This window comes from Canis lupus, chromosome 2, assembly GCF_003254725.2.
Source record: "Canis lupus dingo isolate Sandy chromosome 2, ASM325472v2, whole genome shotgun sequence".
Taxonomy (NCBI): Eukaryota; Metazoa; Chordata; class Mammalia; order Carnivora; family Canidae; genus Canis; species Canis lupus.
Window position 1 is genome coordinate 75,818,396 of NC_064244.1, and position 21,956 is coordinate 75,840,351.

The 21,956-nt window shown below is 56.0% G+C and overlaps 1 protein-coding gene and 1 long non-coding RNA gene across 7 annotated transcripts in view; one reads left to right on the forward strand and one right to left on the reverse strand.

Annotated features, from left to right (window-relative positions):
* Window positions 1-21,956, forward strand: part of HSPG2 (heparan sulfate proteoglycan 2) — a 99,271-nt gene that overhangs the window by 18,532 nt on the left and 58,783 nt on the right. For all 6 annotated transcript variants that reach the window (XM_025447973.3, XM_049106034.1, XM_025447974.3 and 3 more), the window contains exons 2-5: window positions 15,116-15,251; window positions 15,826-15,870; window positions 21,445-21,554; window positions 21,650-21,708. In XM_025447973.3, coding sequence (XP_025303758.1) covers window positions 15,116-15,251; window positions 15,826-15,870; window positions 21,445-21,554; window positions 21,650-21,708 — 350 coding nt within the window. The remainder of the gene's footprint in view (window positions 1-15,115; window positions 15,252-15,825; window positions 15,871-21,444; window positions 21,555-21,649; window positions 21,709-21,956) is intronic.
* LOC112660445 (uncharacterized) lies at window positions 7,842-10,657 on the reverse strand. Its single transcript, XR_003136939.3, has 3 exons — window positions 10,568-10,657; window positions 9,845-9,926; window positions 7,842-8,332 (listed from the first exon to the last, which is right to left on the reverse strand). It is a non-coding gene; the product is annotated as an uncharacterized LOC112660445 (long non-coding RNA).

The following is a 21,956-nucleotide window of genomic DNA, read 5'->3' on the forward strand; positions in this document are numbered from 1 at the left end:
CTGGGACCCAGGAATCTGTTGGAAAGCTTCCCAGGCAGGTTTAGCTTGAGCCTTACCTCACCTGGTAGAGGGGAAGGGGGGCAGGCATATCAGGAATTATTCTTCCCCAGGGTTGGGGGGTTGGCGGCGGGTTTCTGGAAAGCTCACTCTCTGGGCCCATGAGCTCTTGGATGGGTGGGGAGCGGGCGGGGGAGGGAGGAAGTGACAGGTTGTCCTGTGAAATCTTCACAGCGGTCTTGTAAGGGGGTCATTTTTATTACTGTTTTACAGACTGGAAAACAGAGGCTCAGAGGGGTCAAGTGATTTGCCGAGGGCTACACAGCTAGGCAGTTACCAGGCTCAGGGCGTGTGGTCAGCTCCAAGTGCCGTGGAGTGGCATGTGACCAACACACATTTCCTAGGATGGCTTTGATTTATGAATAAAATAAAAATAGGCTTCCTGAAAAACTGTGACCGTGCCCGAGACTTGGAATACTTGTGCATCCAAACTACATCTCCCAGGCTGCCTCTGACACCTGGAAGTGGCCCAGGGATCCTTTGTTAAACTGTTTCTCCACATTCGCCTTGGAAAATATGGCCAGGCGTAATTATAGGGATGCAAGAGTTCAGAGGAGGGAGAGCCGCGTGGGCTGCAGGGAACTGGAAAGGGTTGGCACTGTGCAGGGCTGTGGGGCTGAGAGGGGCCTGGGGTGGGGAGAGCAGGACCAGGTCCACAGGCTCCAAGAAGGCTCCCTGCAGGGCCTGCAACCCCCGGCCATTTGCCAGGAATGGCACGAGGCCTCTCCCGGGACCCCCTGCCCACTCGGCCCTGCCCATCCCCCCTCCCAGCCAGGGTCTCTGGGGCACCCAGGCTCCAGGCAAGGCATCCTTGGCCCATAGACCTTTGCTCCAACCCCTCCCTCCCCTGCCCAGACTTCCCCCAGGAACTGGGTAAAGGGCTACAGGAATGAGGCCTGAGTCCTGGCCAGTGGGCCCAGCAGGGCCAGGGACCCTGGGATTTGAGCAGTTGGCAGCATGAGGACTGAGGTGACCCCAGCCCTGCTGCTCCCAACCCCCTCCTGCTGTGCGGCCCTTGGCCCCCGGTGCCCCAGCAGCTGTCAGCAGGGAAGGGTGATAGAGAAGGGCCAGAGGTGACTTCTCAGCCCGCCCCTTCTCCCCCTGCTTGGACCAGGCCCAGAACTCTTACCAGCTGTTGTCAGCAGCTGCTGAGCTTTGTTCCAAAGCCAGCAGTGGGCACCTCCCTCCTCCCGAAGGACATCTTCCCACCATCCTTCACAGCCCTGCCCCTAGGGAGAGGTTGGGGCTAATACGGAGGACAGGGTTGCATCCCTGAGTTCCTTTGATCCTACTAACACGGAGAAATAGGAATTAATGAGCCCGTTTTTACGGAAGAGAAAACAGATCCAGAGAGGCCAAGCTACTTGCTTGAAATCACACAGCTCTTGGCCCAGTGCCTACCCCATTGCCTTTCTTTAGACCGTGTTGTGTAGGACAATAGAGACTTTGAGGTTCCTGGGCCTATCACCTTGGCCACTTAGTAGTTTGAGGATTCCAGGCAAGCGCTTTTTTTTTTTTTTTTTTAAGATTTATTTATTTAAGTAGTCTCTACGCCCAGGATGGGGCTTGAACCCACAACCCTGAGATCACAAGTTGCACACTCCACCAGCTGAGCCAACCAGGCGCCCTTCCAGGCAAACTCCTTAACTGCTTGGAGCGGAACTCTCATTTTCTTGCTTATAAAATAAGAATAATACCTACCTCTTAGGATTATTGAGCAAATTAAAATGAGAGAATCAATGTTAAATACTTAGCATATGGCCTGGAGTGTTCTAAGTACCCAAATTGAGATCTAGCAATATTATCCTCAAGGACTGTTGGCCACCTGTGCACCCAGCACCGTGGCTGGCTCATGGGGGTTACAGACACATTCCACAAATATTTATACCAGTCAATAAATATTTATTTGATACCTACTGTGTGCCAGGTGCTTGAAAAAGAGCAGAGACAAAACAAACAAAATTCCCATCCTTGCTTACATTCTATCCCACGCGGTGGCTGGGGAGACAGAACTTCATCTTAACCACAGAAGCCGCCAAGCACTTTTATACACACTGCTGTATTATCCACATTTTCAGACGAGAAAATGGGCTGAGGTCACTGGCGGAGCAGAGCCCAAGACCCAGCTCTCCTGAGGGTCTTGAGCAGTGGTCCCGTGGGCTCCTTAGAGGAGGCGACACTGGTGCTGCATCCCTCAGGGCCTCAAGGCCTGGCAGGAGAGGTTGGGATGCAGCTATCACAGTCTGGGCAGCAACAATTTCAGGAAGGTCTTGCCTAGGTCAAGGCTTCTTGTTCCCCAGGGAGGAGGCCCAGCCAGAGCTTTAAATACCCCATGCAGCCCAGAATAGCCCCCATTGTCTTGGCCTGCAGCGGGGGGACCCTGGAGGATGCTGAAGGAGGCTGATCCTGGAGCAGGAGGAGGTCTTTCCTATATGGCAGGGGTGGTGTTTCTGGGCAGACTTTTCCATTTGGCTCCTGCAAGAAAGGCTGCCTGTGGGAAGGGCGGAGCGCTGCCTGGTTCTGCGTGAGCAACGTGCTGGCTGAAGGGGGAGCTCCGTGGGTGGGGGACTCCCAAGGAGGGCTGTGTGCCTGAGTGAAGGTGCTCCTTTGTGCGCCAGGGACGTGTGTGCATTGGCCCACTGGGCCCTCCGCTGTGGGCAGGCCTAGCCATGTCCCTTGCCCGGGGCCTCCTGGCACCCTCTGGTGCTCTGGCTATTTTGGGCACTGGCTGTGTTCACGTTTGGGGAGGGATGGGTAATCCTGCCCAGGCCAAGGATGCTGAGGGCAGGCTCTGGACGACTATTCCAGCCTCCTGGATCTTCGATGGCTGTAGCCTCTGCCCCTGACTTCAGCCTCAAGGGGTCCCAGTCCGTGGACCCCTATGGGATGTCAGCTCCACTGGCAAGGGGGAAGAAGGGCACCAGACAGACCTTGCCCTTGAGACATTCTCTGCTCTCGGTATCAGGAATAGTTGTGCTTCCTCTAAGCAACGGGTTTGTTTTGATCTCATTGGGACATGGAATCCAGGGACTGGTCAGGTTTCCTTCCTCCCATTGGCCACTGGAAAGCTCAGAGCCAAATGAATTGTTGCTTTCCCAGACCTCCAGAATTCAGCACATACTGTCTATCTACTCACCTCCCTCCAGACTGTCAGCTTGCTCTTGTGAGCTTTTCTTACGTATGTTTTGTTCATTCTCTCCTGCTATTATGTGTACATCTTTGTAAGCGGCTTTGAGTTTTTCTGGAAGAGGGTGTCAGGGGAAGTATAAATAGATGATGATGATGATGATGATGATGATGATGATGATGATGATGATTGATGATGGGGATGATGGCGACCCTGTGCTGGGCAGTTCCCTGCAGGCCACTCCTTAAGGCTTGGATCTCACTTCGTGATTACCTCTGCGAGCCTCGCCCTCTTTGCCGGTGGAGGCATAGCCTAGAATTCTACAAACCTAAGGTTTTGGGATTTCAGTGTCCTAAAATGTCAAAGGCAGAGGGAACCTTTGGGATCGTTTTAGTTGAGAGCTTTCAAACTTCTTAATGAGCAGTGAAACCCTTATGCCAATCAAGTAATAGTATTTTGGTTAAATCTTGCAATATTTTTTAAAAAGATTTATTTATTTTATTCAGAGAGAGAGAGAGAGAGACTGAGAGGCAGAGACACAGGCAGAGGGAGAAGCAGGCTCCTTGCAGGGAGTCCGACGTGGGACTCGATCCCAGGTCTCCAGGATCACACCCCGGGCTGCAGGCAACGCCAAACCGCTGCGTCACCGGGGCTGCCCAAATCTTGCAATATTTTGATAAATAACAGCAAACATCGGACGTTCACTGGGTGCTGGTGCTATTTGTAGCATTTTACATTTTTGTCTTATCCTTACAACAATCCCATGAGGTAGATACTCTTAACAGGAACTATCATGCCCATTTTACAGATGAGAAACGGAGAGGCATGGAGGGGTAAAGCGGCCTGCACCCAGCTAACCAGGGGCCACACCGGATGTATTATGTGGAGGGTCCTAATATAAAATGGAAAAAGGTGGATTTGTTTTCACTGAAGCAAGTATTTGGGGGAGGGGGCCCAAGTTCTATCTGTCCCCCCATCCAGTCACCTGCTGTCTGAAGTGGTCCCCGAGGCGCCGAGGACAGCCTGGAAAGCAGTGTTCTAGGCCTGCTTCCTCATGTGACCGAGGGAGCCCGAGGCCTGGAGAGGGGAAGGGGCTTACCCCGACGGTGGGGAGAGCTGGAAGCCCTTCTCAGTCCCTCCCGGCCCACTCTGCCGCCCGAGGAGCGCCAGCAGCTGAACTTCCCCGCAGAGACCTCAGCTCCCACCCACTCTCGTGGGTGCAGGGACCCTGTGACCTTTTGCATGGTCCTCGGGGTCCAGCGTGACCAGGTGCTGGGCCATGCCCTCTGTCCCCTCCAACAGGACTCATCTCCCCAGAGGCCAGGCTGCTGGCAGGGAGGGACAGGGCGGCTTCTGTCTGGCTTTTCTCAGGCTCTGACAGTGTTTCTCCCCGAGGAGAGAAGATACCCCTGGTGTCACCTGGCCTGCCTTTCCTCGACCAGCCCTTCATTGCGTGGGGCCTCGGGGCTTTCTGTGTTCAGAGCTCCTTTTTCAAAACCCCTGTGGCCATGGTGTCTGTGGTGCCAGCGGTGGTAGCAGCGGTGGTGGCCGTGGCAGCAGTGGTGGTGGCGGCGGTGGTGTCGCTGACGGGCCCTATCTCACATCCAAAGCCTCGCTGAAGCAGAGCTCGTTGGCTGCTCGCCCAGGGAAGGCGGTAGGTTCGGTGTGGGTGCCCCCAGTATGTGCTCCGTGGAACCCTAGTCCCCTGAGCATGAAGAAAGGGTTCCAAGTTATGCACGTTTGGGAAACAGTGAATCGTTCCCCCTCCTCCCGTCATGGTGTTCGGGACGCTGAGGACTTAGGGAACCAGCTCACCTTTGTGTCACCAGCCTGTCCCAGGTGTGTTTGTCTGCAGGACCCTCCCGCCACGTCCAGCTTTACTGTGTCTTGGATTGGACATTAGTCATGAGGAAAAGGGGTGGGGCACTTCAAAAGGAAGGGGCCCTTCCTTTTATTTCCAGCTCTGTGCCCCCTCCACCAGGCCTGTCCTCAGTCATGGGCTCGGCCCTGCCGGCCCCTTCCTCCCCGTCCAGGAAGCAGATGAGGAAAGCCCTGGGGGGCAGGGGGTGCTGGCCTCCTTGGCTGCAAGCAGCTGCCGTTCCAGCCTGTTTTTTCCTGTTGCCGATGCCCACGGGATCAAGCAGGAGTAGGGTCACTGAAGCCTGGGGGCCGGGCTGCCTTGTGCAAGGCCCTTGAGCTTGGGCTGTGGCCCCGCTCACCTCCTAGACCCCCACCCAATCCCTGGGAGCAGGTCCCTGCTCAGTGACGGGAAAAATGGGCCCCCTGGCTGAAGGCTCAGGCGTCAGAGATGGCAGGAAGAGGGCTCGGGCAGTACAGAGCTTGGGAACCAGGGAGGGGTCGGGCTCCTAGTCTTGGCTCTTCCAGCTCTTGACTCTGGGCAAGTGGTCTTCCCGAGACTCCAAGTCTTCATTTATAAACTCCACCTCTTCATTAACTTAAAAAGTGTCTTTGGGCAGCTACTCTGTGCCAGGTAGTACGACAGTGAGCACAATGGACAGAGTCCCTTGCCTTTGTGGCACTGATGTTCTAGTGGGGGTGACTGATGATAAACAGATAAATGTGTAAATGTGGGTAGAATGTAGGTGGTGAGGTGCTAGGAGGCAGGACAAGGGAAGTGACAGGGCTAGTGAATAGATGCTGGACCTGGGATATGGCCAGGGTGGGTCTCTGTAAAGGTGGCCTTTGAGCAGAAACAAGAAGAAGAGGAGTGGGCACATCTGGGAGCAGTGTCCCAGGTGGAGGATGCAGCAGGTGCAAAGGCCTTGAGGTGGGAGAGAGGTGTAGTTGAAAGCTATTGAGATAAATGTGACAGGGAGTGGGGAGAGCATAGGAGGGGAGGAGGTTGGAGAGGTGTGTGTGTATGTGTATAGGTCACACAGGACGTGGTCACCCTTTGTAAGGGCTTTTCTTCTCCTCCTTTGATGAATCAAGACTAATGGAAAGGCCTAACCCAATAGGTTCAGGAGGTGGTCATTGTTGTAAGTAGTGTCTCATTTCAACCAAAATTTGTGGAACGGGATCCCTCCTGTCCTCCTGTAGGCCTGGCACTGTGCTGGGGGCTTCATTCATGAAATCTATGGGTGGCGACCCCAGAGAGGATGGGCCAGCCCAAACAGGTCGGTGGGGCCTGGAAGGCCCACAGACACTCCAGCACTCCGCGGCAGCAGGGCCTCCTGGGTGCCAGAGAATCTGAGAACCACGCCAGGCTGCAGGCAGGAGGCAGGCACGTGAACACCGCAGGCGCTGTTGGCACCAGCCATGCTTGGCAGATAGTGTTCAAGCCCTGGGGACCTTCTTGCTGGGCGGCCCAGCCCGGAAGCCGTTCCCACTGGGCCACCCCCACCTGGCACACGGGTGGGGGCGGGGGCATTTCCCCGTGACTTCCTGCTTCTTCCCTCTAGGCTGGCAGGCAGCTCATCCACCACCAGGGGAGGCCCATTCTTGGGGTGTCTGTGGGGCGGGAGGAGAGTGCATGGACTCTGGGGGGACCGGGGTACTTGGGCGCTGTGACTAGCACCGTGACACCAGCATAGTCAAGGGACACTGGTCTTTGGGTGGAAAAAGCCATTCAGGGCTGGTCCATTGACGGTGCTGTGTCCTCTTCCCACCTCTGGGCCTGGGCACATGTGCCCCTTCCTTCTCCCTGGTGTACGCCCTCTGCCCCTTCTCCACCCTACTTAGGTGAGACGGTCTTTCAGACCCAGCTGAATTGTCCTTTACCCCGGAGAAACCTTCCCCAAACTCCCACCTGCCTCGGTCACTGAGGGGACTGTCCTCTGGGCCCTCCCAGCCCCCGCCCCTCTTCTGTAGAGTCCTCCATGCACTGTATTTCATCCTGCATCTCCCTTGGGAACACAGAGCTCTATGTCTGTTAACTTCCCCGTTTTATCCCCAGGACCCAGCACATAGTAGGTGCACGGGAAGTAAAGATCAAAGCAACTTGAATTGAACCTTCTAGGGAAGGTGGGATTGATTATCCTTTCCTTACCGGGGAGGAAGCTGAGGCTGCCCAGCGAGGTAGTGGCCAAGGCGGCCTGGAATCAGGGTTGTCCCAGTAAAGTCTGCCCTCTGCCCCACTGGCCGCATCTCTGAGACTCATAAAGTGCTCTTGCTTGACGGTGATGGTGGCAGCCCTGCTCGGGTGCAACCGCAGCTGTGTGCATAGGGACCTTGAAGGCAGAGACCGTGTCAGGCCCACCTGGTAAAGGGTCAGGTCCACCTGGTAAAGGGCCAGCCAGTTCTCTGGTCACCCTTTCCAAAGCAGATCACCCTTTATTCCCCTTGCCTCTCCCAATAGCCCTGGGCAGGAGGCAAACAAGGGACCTCTACCTGTTTCATCACTGAGGAACCTGAGATGTGGAGGGAGTGTTATCCATCTCAAGGAGGATGTTATTCAGATTCCCTTTTCCCTTGGGACAAGGTATTATGGCCTCAGTTTTATTTAAAAAAATTTTTTTAAAGATTTTATTTATTTATTCATGAGAGACACAGAGAGAGAGAGGCAGAGACACAGGCAGAGGGAGAAGTAGGCTCACTGCAGGGAGCCCGATGTGGGACTCGATCCCAGGACCCCGGGGTCACGACCTGAGCCAAAGGCAGACGCTCAACCACTGAACCACTCAGGTGCTCCTTATAATTAAAAAAAAAATTTTTTTTAATTTAGTTGAGAGAGAACACATGAGCAGGGGGAGAGAGGGAGAGGGAGAGGGAAAAGCAGACTCCTTGCTGAGCGGGGAGCTCTAAGGGGAGCTCCATTCCAGGACCCCAAGATCACGACCTGAGCCGAAGGCAGATGCTTGACCGAATGAGGCACCCACAGGCCCCGGCCTCAGTTCTAATGCTGGGGAACTGAGGCTCAGAAATGCAGCTTTTGCTATGCGATCTTGAGCAAGTCCTCACTCTCTCTTTCTGAACTTCATTTTCTTCTTCTGTCAGAAAGGCTAATTCCCACCTCGGGGTTGTTGAGCAGGTTCGCTTGTTCGTTCTCGCATTCTGTCTGTGTCCGCAGGTCTTAATTGAGCACCTAGTATGTGCTTTCTGTCTTGAAGATGCAGCAATGATCAACATAGACAAAAATCTCGGCCCTCCTGGTATTTTCACATCAACAGAGATGGCTGGTGTGGAAGCCTAGTGCATAGAGTGGGGTCTCACTGCAGTTTGCTAAATGGGAGGGGTGCCAAGGGGCTTGTCCAAGGCCACATGGTGAGTTTGGGGCAGAGCTGGGACAAGAGACCCCAGGCCTCTGCTTTCCCTCAGTGCTCCGACATGGCCCTGGATGGAGGACAGACTTTGCGGGTCACAGGCCTTGGGATGGGAAGCAGGGGCTTGCTGGCTGCTGTGCCTCCAAGCTAGCAGAGTGCAGAAGCGGGGGCCCTGCTTTCAAACTGGATTCCCACTGCCTTAGCTGTGTGACCTCGGGGAGATGAGTTCACTTCTCTGAGCTTCTTTTCTCATCTGTAAACTGGGGATGGTGGGAGCGCGGCTGGCCGGGGACCCGTATCTGGTTTATGGGGTTATGGGTTTGCACGAGGTAAGCCTGGTGAGAGCCTTATCTTGGCACCCACATCCAGTGAGCGCTTGCTGTGCCTCCACTATTCTCCTTATTTGGGGGGGTCATGCTTCTTTCTGGCCAGCGGGCTGGCGAAGCTCCTGCACCTTGGAAGCTTGAGTGTGGGAAGCTGGCCGGCCTCCCGAGTGGCACGGGCAGCGTAGGCATGCCAGAGGAGGCTGCGGCCGCCTCCTTTCCGGCCCGGCGCCCCTCTTAGCCTGCCAGGGGATTAAAGGCCTTTGGCCTTTGTGTCGGGCTCACCCGCCCCTGGCAGTTTGCACAACAAAGTGCTGCCCTGACAGATTCCTTCCCCTTTGCCGTCTGCTGCCCATAGACAGGGCACTGGGCAGTCTGGGGGTGGGGCAGGGCACCTTGACCCTGTATCTGGGGGCCTGGGTTATCGCAGAATCAGGGAGCATGTGTTATGGGGTCACCTGGGAGCCTCTATCGTCACAGAGTGGGAGTGGGAACTTTTTGAGGTCTGGGTCCTTCTCTGAAGATTTGGGGACCGTAGATGGGGGAAGGGACACTGAGGCAAAGTCTGTGCTGGCAGGAGGCAGGTGGGCAGGCAGGGGCTCGTTTGTCTCCCGCCCCCACACAGTCTCTGGATTTTGATGGAGTGAGCTCACTCCAGCCCAGATGCCTGGAGCCCTGCCCTGGGCAGCTGCAGCCACCCTGGGGACTGCCGTGCTCCGACCTTCCTGCCCAGCTGCGGGGGTAGTGGTGGGCTCAGCTCAGGCCTGGGCCATGAGGAGGGGGTGATGGGCCGGCGGCCCGAGTCATATATGAATAACATCTCTGCAGCAGCCCAAAGTCCCCCTGTGGTCCCAGAGTCAACCTCAGAGCAGGCAGTTAACTTGAGCTTTGGCACCAAACTTTGTTGTCACCCCCGACCTGGGAGCCACCCCGCCAGCCCGCCCAGAGCTTAGGCAGCAGTGCCAGGCCCTTCCCTTCATCCCAGACCTGGAGGCTGACCCCGGGCCTGAGCCCATGCCCCGCACCCCCCACATCACCCCTTGTCGGTACCCTCCCCTCACCTCTACTCTGCGTCCCCTGCATGGTACTAATTCTAACGCTTACTGAGCACTTACAGTCTATAAGGCATCAAGCTGGGCTCCTTACACGCTTTCAACTTCGTTCACAAGGTGATCCCTGTGATCTCCCTCTTCTCGTCTGCAAAATGGAAATGATAATGCACCTTGAAACCCGCGAAGCTGCTTTGGAATCCAGAAGTTTCCAGATAGGAGAAAGGTTACAATAGAGCACATGAGAACACTTGGTGGAGTCTGGGGCAACGCCCCTAATGAAACACAGTAATATTGCTGCAGCAAAACATACAACTCCTCACCCCTAAGTGGAGTAAATAGGATGTTAATAGCTTCCTGTCAGTTCAGGTCAGGACTTGGCACCAAATGAGCTTGTTATAAACTCATTTTAAAAAAGAAAACACTCTCGGTTTTCAGAGCTCTTTGCATTTCCCTTGCTACAGACGAGGGTTAATAGCCCTGCAGTGGCACCCCCACCTTACCTGCCCCCCAGTTGCTATGAGGATTAATCGAGGTGGTCCACACAGTGCTGAGGACAAGGAGGAAAGGAGAAAGGAGAAAGCCCTCCGTGGCGTCGGCCCATCCCTGTTGTCCTCACCCTCCTGCCACTTTCCTACAGCTTTGATTTTAGCAGCACAGGAAACCTTTACCTGCACACATGTCCTGTGCAAGACCCATGATCCTCACTTAAGAAATCCTTCAAAAACCCCAGACCTGATATCCTATATCCATAGCTGCACCTCCCCCTGCACCCCAAACTTTCTCTACCTTCTGTTCCCGTCTCCAGTGGCGATACAACCCAGCCTCAAGGAGCTGTCTCCCAGAAGTTCCCTGTCTGTCTGGTATCCCGCCTGTCTGGGTCCCCTCCACCCCCACCCCCCCACCCCCCATTGAGGGGCCACTGTGCCCACACCCCTGCCCCAAGCAATTGTTCCCAGTGCTTGAAAAAACAGTCCTTTGGCCTTGCCTTGTATGAGTCAGCTGCTTCCACTTCCCCCATCAGGAACCTGCCAGGTCTGGAAAATCCCCCTCTCTGCTTGGCTCCTTCCTTTCTGGCCCGGGTCTGCCTTCTGGACCCTTCCTCTTTGGCCCCGCCATCCGGCTCCAACGCCTGCCTGAGTACTGCGTTCCTCTGGGAGGAAGCCGGGCTTTCTCATTGCCGGAGATGGCTGGAGGGCAGGAAACCTGGGTTCTATTTCTGCCTTTGACCTTGGAGCCACCAGTGGCCCTCCTTGGGACATTAGGCACACATTGCACAGGCTCAGGCCACTGGCAGCTCAGGCATCCGAGGGCCATCCTGGGAGCTACTTGGATTGGGGATGGGAACCAGCCAGCCCTGGACGTTCTGGCCCTGCCCCCTTGCTTAGGCCTCAAGGCCAGCCTGGAGGCTCGGCCTCAGCCCTGCCTCTTTCCTGGTCAGCAGGCGCAGAATCTGGAGGTCCTGGGTCTGTCCTGGCTCCACTGCCACTCACCTGTGATCCTTGGGCAAGTTACATGGGGAAAGCGAGGTGCTATTCCCTTCTCTGTGAAAGGGGGCCTTTCACACCTGCTCAGCCACCTCAGGGGGTCATTGTCAAGGTCCAATGACACCAAGATTGAGGAAATGCTCTGTAGACTGTGAAACAGCACTGCGGTTAAATGGTTTTGCGGAGTGACTCTCAGTGACCTCAGCCGGTTCCGACTCAGTGGCAAAAGCTTAGACATTAGAACCGAATGACCAGAGAGGTCAAATCCCAGCTCTGCCACCTGCTAGATCTTCAGGCAGATGACCTGACTGCTCCATGTCCCCATCCCTGCCTGTAACCTGGGTTAGCATTTATAAAAATCCTTAAAGGGGTGCCTGGTGTATATAGCAAGTGCTCAATAAATGTTAGTTCTTTCTATTTCCAAGTAGATACCGGACTTTCCAGATCTGAATCAGAGTTCCCTTCTATGGTCAAGTCTCAGGCTCCTTTGGGCTCTTTCTGGGAGCCTCTTTCCGGTCTGGCTCCATCTCCCCTCCCAGATGTGAAATACAGCTGCTAGAACCTTTTGATCTTCAGCTTTTCACAAATGAAGTCTCTGCCCTTGCTGGGTTGGCCCTTGCTACAGGCCCTGATCTGACCCCAGGGCCTTGGGCCGCGGGGAGGGGGCTGTAAGCAAGGGCAGGCTGGCATGTGGAAGGGCCCATTCCCTGGAGCCCCTGGGGTGGGAGGTCTTCTATCCGGGCCGACGTGCTCTGGATTCTCCCACCCTTCTCACTGCAGATGTGTGTTCCTGACATTTTTTCCAAGTTGAGTCTCACTTTGCTATTTCCTGTCCAGTCCCGACACCACCACCTCCCCCCACCGGCTCCAGGCCTGGGAGAAGCTCTCTGGACCTTACTCACCACCAGAGTTTTCCTTTCCAGACATCCGTGTCTAGGGGGTGCTGGGAATCTCTATGCCCCATGGCCTGGCTTGCACGGGGAGGAGGAGGGAGTGGCAGTGACACAGAGGAGAGCCCTCCGCAGGTTGGGAGGATGCAAGCCTGCCCCTCTAACCCCATCAGCCCCTATGTTGTGCCCCTCTGCCAGTCTTAGCCTCGCACTTTCCTTAGGTCACTCAGGGCCTGCTCTGGAACTCCCTCCCACCCAGTGGAAATATTGCCCTCTACCTGCAGCAGGGAAGGGAGTAGAACCCCTCTTAGGGATTGATCTTGTGGTTCTTAGCTAGCAAGTGTCAGAGTTCTCTGAGCACATGCCACTGCATCCCTCCCACCTGGATGAGAAGGGGCCCAGGAATCCGTATTTCTCATCAGCTCCTGGGGAGCCTAAAGTTCTCGCCTGGATACAGACCCTGTGGGCATGGCCCAGAAGTCCACTAGCCAATTAGGAGTGGGGTGGGCCTTTGCCTTTGTACAGAGAGAGGGTGGAGAAGGAAAAGGAACAGGAAGGGGGGTTTGCCCATGGATGGGAGGGGAAGGGGCATTAGGCCACAGCAGGGGGTAAGTTGCAGGCAATGCAGACGTTGGCTTGGTAGCCCTGCAGACACAAAGGTGACCAAATGGCAGCCAGTCCCAGCCCCCGGAGCTCCCAGCCTAGGAAGGGAGGTGGCATGTAAACTATGGAGGGGCAGGTGGTACACAAAGCAAATCGAGTTCGGGAAGCAATTAGATTATATGGGTGATAGCATTTTTGACCATTCACTCATTCATTCATTCAAGTACTTATTGAACATGGGTTGCTGAGAGGGTAGAGGTGACTTTTTTTTTTTAATTTATTTATGATAGTCACACACACACACAGAGAGAGAGAGAGAGGGAGGTAGAGACACAGGCAGAGGGAGAAGCAGGCTCCATGCACCAGGAGCCCGACGTGGGATTCGATCCCGGGTCTCCAGGATCGCACCCTGGGCCAAGGGCAGGCGCCAAACCGCTGCGCCACCCAGGGATCCCTAGAGGTGACTTAATCCCCATCCCTGCCTTTAGGATGCTTCCGCTCTAGTGGAGATACAGGTGATTAGAGTGTGGACCCAGGAGTGCCCAGAACCCAGCCTGGGCACAGAGGGCACTGTGACAGCCAAGGGTCAGGACAAGGTCTCCCAGAGAACATTGTCTTTCTTTTTTAATTTAATTTAATTATTTAATTTAATTTAATTTAATTTAATTTAGATTTTCTTTTTAGTCCTCTTTCTTGAAGTGCAAATCACACACAATAAAATGTACCCATTTTAAGTTTACAGTTCAATCATGACATGTATATACCCAGGGAACTGTCACTCCAAGAGGTTCCCTTGTGTCCCTGCCGGGTCAGCCTACCCTATCCCTTGTCCCAGGCAACTAGTGACATTTCTGTCACTGTCGATTACACTGTCCCATGCCACTCCCCAGAGTTTCGTATCAGTGGGGTCACACAGTATGCAGCCTTCTGTGTCTGGCGTCTTTCACTCATCGTGTGTGATTGGACCTCAGCCGTGTCGCTGTGAATATCAGTAACTTGTGCCTTTTTCTTCCTGAGCAGTTAGAGGAGGTGACACTTAGCTGAGTTTTGGAGGGTGATTTAGCCAGAAAAACAAAGGGAGGAAGGGCATTCCAGTGGAGGGACTGGCACGAGAAATGGCCAGAGGCTCCCAGGGTTGTGGACTGGGTGAAGCTGGGCGGTGTAGGGAGGGAGAGAGACTGGCCGTCTCATTGTTTTTCTTCTCCTCCTTGGGCCTCTTTCCTGCTGCCATCACCTTGTCTAGCCAGGGAGGGTTGGGTCTGGTTTTCAAAAGCAAGACCGTTTCCTTCTGGTTGGGCTGGGCTCCCCAGAGAGGGCTGAGGGCAGGGCAGGGCCTGAGACACGCAGGCCAGGTTATCTGGGGCTGGACGTGCACTACGGGGCCACAGCAAATCCATGCGCACTGTGCTTAGGGGCTCTGGGGTTCCCTCAGGTTCCCCAGGGTTCCCCTGGGTTGGTGTTTTCCTCTGGGTTATCTGATAAAACTCCTTTGGAAACATCTTGATCTTGTCGAAGGGGAGGGAGGTGTTCACCACCCATCCCCCGACCTGGCCACTGGGGCCCTTCTGCCCTGGCCTGCAGGGCGCAGGGTCTCAGCAGGCCCTCTGTGGAGTGGGAGCCTGGGGTGGAACTTGTGCTGGGCTCAGCATCAGCCCGAGGTCATGCAGAGTTGACACCACGCCTGTCCTGCCCCCATCCAGCCCAGCTCCTGGGCTCCACCCCCTCTGCTGTGTGCACAGATGAGCTTGTCAGTGTGGCCACAAGTGCCAGAGCTAGTTGTCCAACATGGGTGGAATGTATTTCCTGTGGCTTGGAGCTTTGGAAGCCAGACAAAGGCAGAGAGAGGTGGCCAAGATGGCCCGGTGGGAAGCTGTCATTAGAGACAGCAGCTTTGGTGGACTCACCCTGTCCATGCTGACCCTGGCTGCCCTTCCTGCCCTGTGTCCCCCAATCTTTGCTGGCCCAGGTCACCCTGTACCTGCCCATGTCCCCGTATGATAGTGAGTACATACTGCCTCATGTCTTGGACAACCTTTGCCTTCTCCAGAGGAAGAGAAGTCTGTCATCACTTACCAAAGTGATTTTAATTTTATTCTCTGTTCATTTGAGGATTCATTCAGACTCTGTGAATTTGTAGGGTTGGTCTCTGAGGCCTCCAGGGGCTAATGGGGCTTTGGGGAAATGGAGTCAAAAATAGTGGTTCAGCCCCAGCCTGACTCTCTTAGCCAGACCACATCTGACTTAACCACTACAGGGATTTGGGGTGGGACTCTGGGTCCCCCTTGTAGTGAGGGGAGGGGTCCTGGTTTGGGCAAGGGACTGGAGATTGTGACCATCGGCTGTGTGAACTCCCACAGGTGACCCACGGGCTGCGGGCGTATGATGGCTTGTCTCTGCCCGAGGATGCGGAGACAGTCACGGTGGGCCGGGCTGGCTGGAGCTACTCAGACCTCTCTGATGACGAGGACTTGCTGGCAGACGATGCCTCTGGAGGTGAGCAGAGGGTTCTGGTGGTAGGGAGTGGAAGAGGTAAGGGGGTATAGGATTCTTCCCACTGGTCCTTAAAGAGGCTTCAGGAAGCTTGCCCCAGGGGATGCCTCAAGAGATGGCCATCCTAGGCCATGGTCCCAATGACTCCAAGATCCTCTGCTTGCAACCCATGCGACTCTGGGATGCTGACCACTCCTCTGCCACTGCTGTGTCCTCATAGCACAGGTGATTAGGACCGACATCTGGGAGATGGCAGACAAGGCACGGTAGGGGACAGTTACCGCCCCTTACTGCACCCCGTCCTGGCCTCACCTGGTGGCCAGTGTGACCAGGCCCCTCCCGCCCCAGCAAGGGCAGATGGTCAAGTCCCCAGAATGTGTGGCCTTGGCCCACACCGTCTCCAATGGAGGCTTCCGAGCTGTCTTTTACAAGCCAGCCTCCTTAGGCTTGAGTGGCGGCGACAGTTCTCTGCTTTATGACCTTGCCCGCCATGTGCCAGGTGCCCCGAATAGCACCCAACTCCTAGTAGATACTCAACAAATACTTATTGCTGCCTAAATCTCTCTTCTGCTTGCAGATGGCCTGGGGAGCGGGGACCTGGGCAGTGGGGACTTTCAGATGGGTAAGTTGCTGAGGGCACAGGCCCCCCTCCTCACCCCTGCAGAAGCCCCAGAGGTCTTCCCCCCACAGAGGTCCCATCACCAGGGCTGAGGGCCTCAAGGGCTTCGAAGATCTGCCATGCAGGTGGTCTCATACTCCCTGAGTGACAGTCTTGTGGCCTGGTTGGCAGGTCCCTGCAAGGTAGGGGATGGCCGGGCTCTGTGACTTTGCCACAGGGACAAGGCATGGGGCAGCAGGCTGGAAATACCCAGTTGTAATAGGTACTGAAAGCCAGACCCTCAGCATTCAAAGCAAAATTCTCATCTCCCAGGGCAGCTCAATATAAAGTCCTTCCCTAGAGCCCTTCTTGGGGATGCAGAACTGGGGACCCCAGGCAGGGGTGGGCAGGTAGAGGTGCTCTTCAGCATAGGACATTTGCACAGGCCAACAGAGCTGGCAAGGGATGGAGGTAGCCTTGCCCTGGACCCAGAAGGGACCCTGCCATTAGGTTGGGTCACCTGCTGGGAAGCCAAGGGTTCCTGGTTTGGGGAAGAGAGCTGTGCTTGGTGGAGAGAAAAGAATCAGGCCTCCATCAGCTGCTTGCCCTGCCAGCACTCTGTGCACGTTGGAGCAGCAGCCAGGCCAGTGCTAGGACTCAGAGTCCCCGCTTCTTCCCACCCCAGTAGAGAGTGAACTACCGGTGACAAAGCCCAGCAGCTCCATATGCCTTCTCTGGAAGCCAGCGCTGAGCACTCTGTGGTCTGGGCCAAGGGTGGAGCTCAGCTCAGGGGGGCCACTGGGCGCCCGCGCTGTGTCCAGTGCCGCCCACAGTGGTGGGCCTGCGCCTCCCCAGGGATGGGGTCACCCCCCTTTAACTGATGCATCAGGGGCATCCACCTGCCAGAGGGCAGTGTCCTGCCTGGGCAAGTGCAGACAGGAGGGTTGCCCCCTAGGTGTCCTGGTCCTGACTGTGACCTCCCAGCCTCTGGGGCTCAGGTCCTGCCTGAAGCTTTTCCACACGGAGGTCCTTCCAGGGCTGCAGGATCAGGGGTGGGGCAGGGGGGAGGGTGGGAGAGCTGCCTCCTGCTGAGGCCCTGGTCCAGTCCATACTGTCCATTTGGAAATGTCTATGGCCTTTCCTCTGAGGCTGTCTACCGTGGCAGCCGGCCCTCTCTGAGGAGTCTTTGCCAGCCCACCTCCCCCGTGAGATGCAGCTGTGAGGGCAGGAGGGGCAAAGGAGGGGAGGGCGGGGAATGGGGAGCAGCAGCTGGGCAGGGCCTGCTGGCAGGGCAGAAGCCTGTGCTTGTGAGTGGAGCCTATCCGTGGGAAGACACGGAGTCTCAGACCTTCCAGGCCCGACCCTGGCACCCACCTGCCGCCCTTGGGGCAGGTCCAGGCAGCTGGGCCGAGGCTGAGGCCTGGAGGCATGCGGAGTGTTGGTGTGCCCACTTCAGTCTTGCCCCATAGCTGTGCCCTCTCTGTGCTGGCCAGCAAGGGCCATCCTGACGGAGATGCGGCCCACACCCTGGAGTGTCCAGGCGCTGAGACGGTGCCACCCTCTCCTCGGGCAGGGCTGTGGCTCCTATAGCCTCCACCCCAGCCCAGTCCCACTACCCTGCCTTTTGTGTGTAGATACCCCAACCTGATGGACAGCCCTTGGCTCTGACTCTCCATCTCTGGGACCCCTACCCACCTCCTTTCGCCCAATTTCTTTGCATCTCTTGCCTGGCCTGCTCTGATAGCTGTCTAGTCTCTCATGCTCCCCTCCTCCTCCTCCCCTGCCTTGGTCCAGGTCTCTCTCCTTTGTCTCATCTCTGCGTCTCTTGCTTGGGGGACCCTCTACGTCCCTTGCTGTTCCTCCTGGCCACTCTCTCTGTGGCTCTACCCTGCAGGCCCTGGGCTACCGTCCTGTGGCTGGTGAGGAGTCTCCTCCCAGTAAGTGAGGCCAAGCGGCCTAGGTGGGGGGCTCCCTCTGTCTCCCTCCCACTTCCCTCTCCCTGCTCTCCCTGCCTGTCCTTTCTCCCTCTCCCCTTTCTCCCCAGCCTATACTTTGTCACACGCAAGGCTCTGTGGCACTTTCTTTTTGAGTCTGGGGGCCCTGCCGGCCCCTGCCCAGGACACAGCCAGGCTCCATCTGGGTATCCAAGTCTACACACAGTGGGCCAGGACCCTGAGTGTCCCCCCACTTCAGGGATGAGTACAACAATCCCTCAGGGAACAAGGCCCTAGAGGCTGCAGGTGACTTGTACCCACCTCAGGACTGGCTGATGCTGGGCCCACCCAAGGAACCCAGGGGGTCCTGGAGCTGGGGCTTGAGGGGCATGGGTGTGGGGCGGAGGAGTTCTGTTGAGCAGGGAGTTGGTGGGATGGTCTGCTCTGCTCCAGGGCCGGGCAGAGTCAGGTGTGTGTTTCCCACACCCACCTGGGCGCAGACAGCTCTGGCCTCCTGTCCCTCCAGCCTCTGGCTTCAAGTGAGCTGTCTGGATGGGGTCAAGATGAGGGCCAGCAGGGAGAGGACTGGCCAGGGTAGGCACCCAGAGAGCACACCCACCCTGGGGAGCTTCACTCACTTGCAGTACCCTCCGCCCCAGGGGCTGGTTCTTGGAATAGATAGGGCTTTACCTTCTGCCTTAAGCCTCAGACACTGGCCGCAGGGAGACAGTTCAGGGTAGAAGAGGGAGGGTGCTCGCCCTGACCTACCCTGGGTCTGGGAGAAGGCCGGGGTAGGGTCAGGCTGCAGGGTCCGAGCCCTTCCCAGGGCCTAGGAGAAAGGGGCTTTGTGGAGCCCCAGCCCCCTCCCCCAGGAGTGGGCACATTCCTGGGCAGAGGCCCGGCCTCCTCGCCCGCGCTGGGCCATGGGGCTGAGGCCAGGGGCTGGGGTGGGGGACTCTCAATGGGCCTCTGTGCCTGCTCACAAGGGGCCTCTGTGGCCGAGCTCACGGTCTCCACGCTCCAGCCCACAGAGCCCCACCCACCCGGCACCCAGGAGCCCAGCCCAGCACTGTCCCTGTGTTCCAGCCCAGGCAGCGCTGCCGTCACAAGCACCCTCTCTCAATGTAGGAGTCCACTCCTGCCCCATCCTGACACCCCAGGGCTTGCTTAGCCCAAGCCACAGAGGGAGAGGGTCCTTGCTCGGGGGCGTGTGCACCTGCGGGCCTGCCAGAATGAAGTGGAAGGGGGACTGGCTTTGTAGTCCGGCCCAGCCGGTACCGCTCCCTGCTTTACCAGCCTCACCCTGTCATTGGTCACCTCTCTGAGCCCGCTTCTGCCTCAGGGACTTTGCAGCTGCTGTTCCCTCTGTCCAGAAGATGCTCTTTTTCCAGATGCTTCTCCATGGCTCACTCTCTTCCTTTGAGGATCCCATTTGAGGAGAGTCCTTCCCTGGCCACCCTGGGGAAGAGCAACCTACCCCTACCCCAGCAGGCCTCTCCCGCAGCCCTGGCTCTCTCCCCCTGGTCCATGTATTCCTCGTTCATTTATTTCCTTGCTCCCCACTAGAAAGTGATCTCTGTGGGGACAGGAATGGGACAGTTCATTGCCATATTCTCTGCCCTGAGAACACCACCTAGAATGTAGTAGGCCCTCAATATAGACTTGTTAGGGCAGCCCGGGTGGCTCAGCGGTTTAACGGCACCTTCGGCCCAGGGCGTGATCCTGGAGACCTGGGATCGAGTCCAGCGTTGGGCTCCCTGCATGGAGCCTGCTCCTCACTCCGCCGGTGTCTCTGCCTCTCCCTCTCTCTGTGTCTCTCATGAATGAATGAATGAAATATCAAAAGTTGTAAAGACCAGAGACAATCACTAAAGCTAACCCAGGCCGCCCCTAGTATGCACTTGGCCCTGTTATAAGTACTTTACATTTCCTAACTTATTCAGTCCTTAAGAGAACCCTCTGGGGTGGGCACTGCTATTATCCCCATTTGACACCGAGGCTCAGGGAGGTTGAGTACCTCGCATGAGGTCACAGGGCTAGAAGTAGGGATTTTACTCTAGTAACTAAGCTTTTAACCACTAAGCTACACTGCTTCTCATATAGTGAAAGCTCATGTTTATGGCACCTACTATGTGCCAGGCCCTGTTCTAAGCACTTACACATATTTAGACATTTGTAACTCATTAACTTGGCGTTGATAATTTACACCTAAATTCATGAATATTGTAAGATTTTTTCAAGATTTTATTTATTTATTCAGGAGAGACACACAGAGAGAGGCAGAGAAACAAGCAGTGGGACTCGATTCCAGGACCCCGGAATCACCACCTGAGCCAAAGGCAGACGCTCAGCCACTGAGCCACCCAGGTGCCCTGAATAAGATTTAATGCATAAAAAATCTTGCATATAATAGGTGCTCAAGAAACTGTGCGTGTGTCTATCTGGATGGACATGCACACGTACATACTAGTCTGTGTATTCCGTAAGCATAGGATACACGTTGATTCAGCATCTACTCCATGCCAGGCCCAGGTTCTTAGCCCAGGTTCTAAGCCCTGTATGTGTGCGCTTGTGCGTGCATGTGTATGTGTATGACTCATTTGCAGCTCATATCGACTCGAATTTATAACTGCTATATGAACTCATGAACCTTATGAGATTTAATGTGTATAAAACATCTTATATAGAATCAGTTGTATGTATACGCTCACACCGATCTGGTATGAATTCATTCAGCCGTCACTTATTAGACACCAACCTGGCCAAGCACTACACTACCTCTGGGATGTAGGGTGAATGAGGACCAGAGCTGCTCTCATCAGGTTTACAGTCTCGCAGAAGAGAAAGGTGACACCAGCGTCTGATTCTCTAGCACTTGCTCTGTGCCAGGTGCCGCATCTCTAAGTGCACGGGGAGATGGTGCATGCAGGCGCGGTGTCATTTGTTCCATGTAGCTGCCCAGTGTGGTAAATGTAATTAATATCCTCATTTGACTGAGAAGAAAACCGAAGCTCAGAGAGGTGAGGTCAGTGCCTGTGGTGTGGCTGACCTCAGAACCCATGGTTTTCACCAGAATCTGTATAACCAGGCGGGATCTATGCAGTGCAGGGTGGGAGGTGCTCTGATGAGGGAAGAAGCCTGGGGGCTGGAGGATCCAGAGGAGGGGTCTCTAGCCCAGGCAGGGTTGAGGAAGGAGGGAAGTTCAAGTGGTCTGCTCGGAGGAGGTGATGGCTGAGCCGAGCCTTGAGGGATGACTAGAACCAGCCAGGGAAGAGGAGGGAGGCATGGCTCGGTCATTTGTGGAAGATCCCTATTGCAGGCCAGCCTCTTCTGGAAGCCGACCTTTCTTGTCCAGCTTCCTCCGTGCCACTGGGGGTCTCTTCTGCATCATCGCGTAGTTTCTGGTTCAGGGTACTTCCCTGTTGGTTGAAGGTCCTCACTCAAGGGTGGGGAGCCTCAGCTTTGATCCTGGGCAGGTCTGCCAGGGCTGCCGCGACAAGTGCTCATACGGGCAGTGCTGGGCATGGCTGTGGACACACAGGTGTCAACCTGGGCAAGAGGCCGCTAGAGACCATCCCTGAATGTCCACCCACTGGCCCAGCTGCCTGAAGCCACCGCATACCAGGCTGGACCCCTCACGGTGACACCCCACTCTTCTCTGCAGTTTATTTCCGGGCCCTGGTAAACTTCACTCGCTCCATCCACTACAGTCCTCAGCTGGAGGATGCAGGCTCCGAGGAGTTCCGGGAGGTGTCCGAGGCTGTGGTAGACACGGTGAGGTGAAGGGACTTGGGATCCCCGAGCATGGGGGCCGGGACTGGGGTGAGGTGAAGGTATCTGGAGGCTGATGGGGCTGTGTCGCTCTCCAGCTCGAGTCGGAGTACTTGAAGATTCCCGGAGACCAGGTTGTCAGTGTGGTGTTCATCAAGTGAGAAGGGTCCCCTGGGGGCCGGTGAGGGACAGGGGTGGGGGATGCTGTGGAGGGAGGTGACAAGGAGGGGAAGTAAGAGAGGGACACATGGAGTGGAAGTTCAGGAATTTGGGAGGACAATTAGACTTTAAACAGCCCCGCTCGGGTCCAGGCTTTCCAGGAACAGGGAAGGAGGAGATCAGGCCTGAGCTTCAGGCTGGGGACGAGGGAGGAGCCGAGGCTGCAGGCATCTACCTCACCCTGCT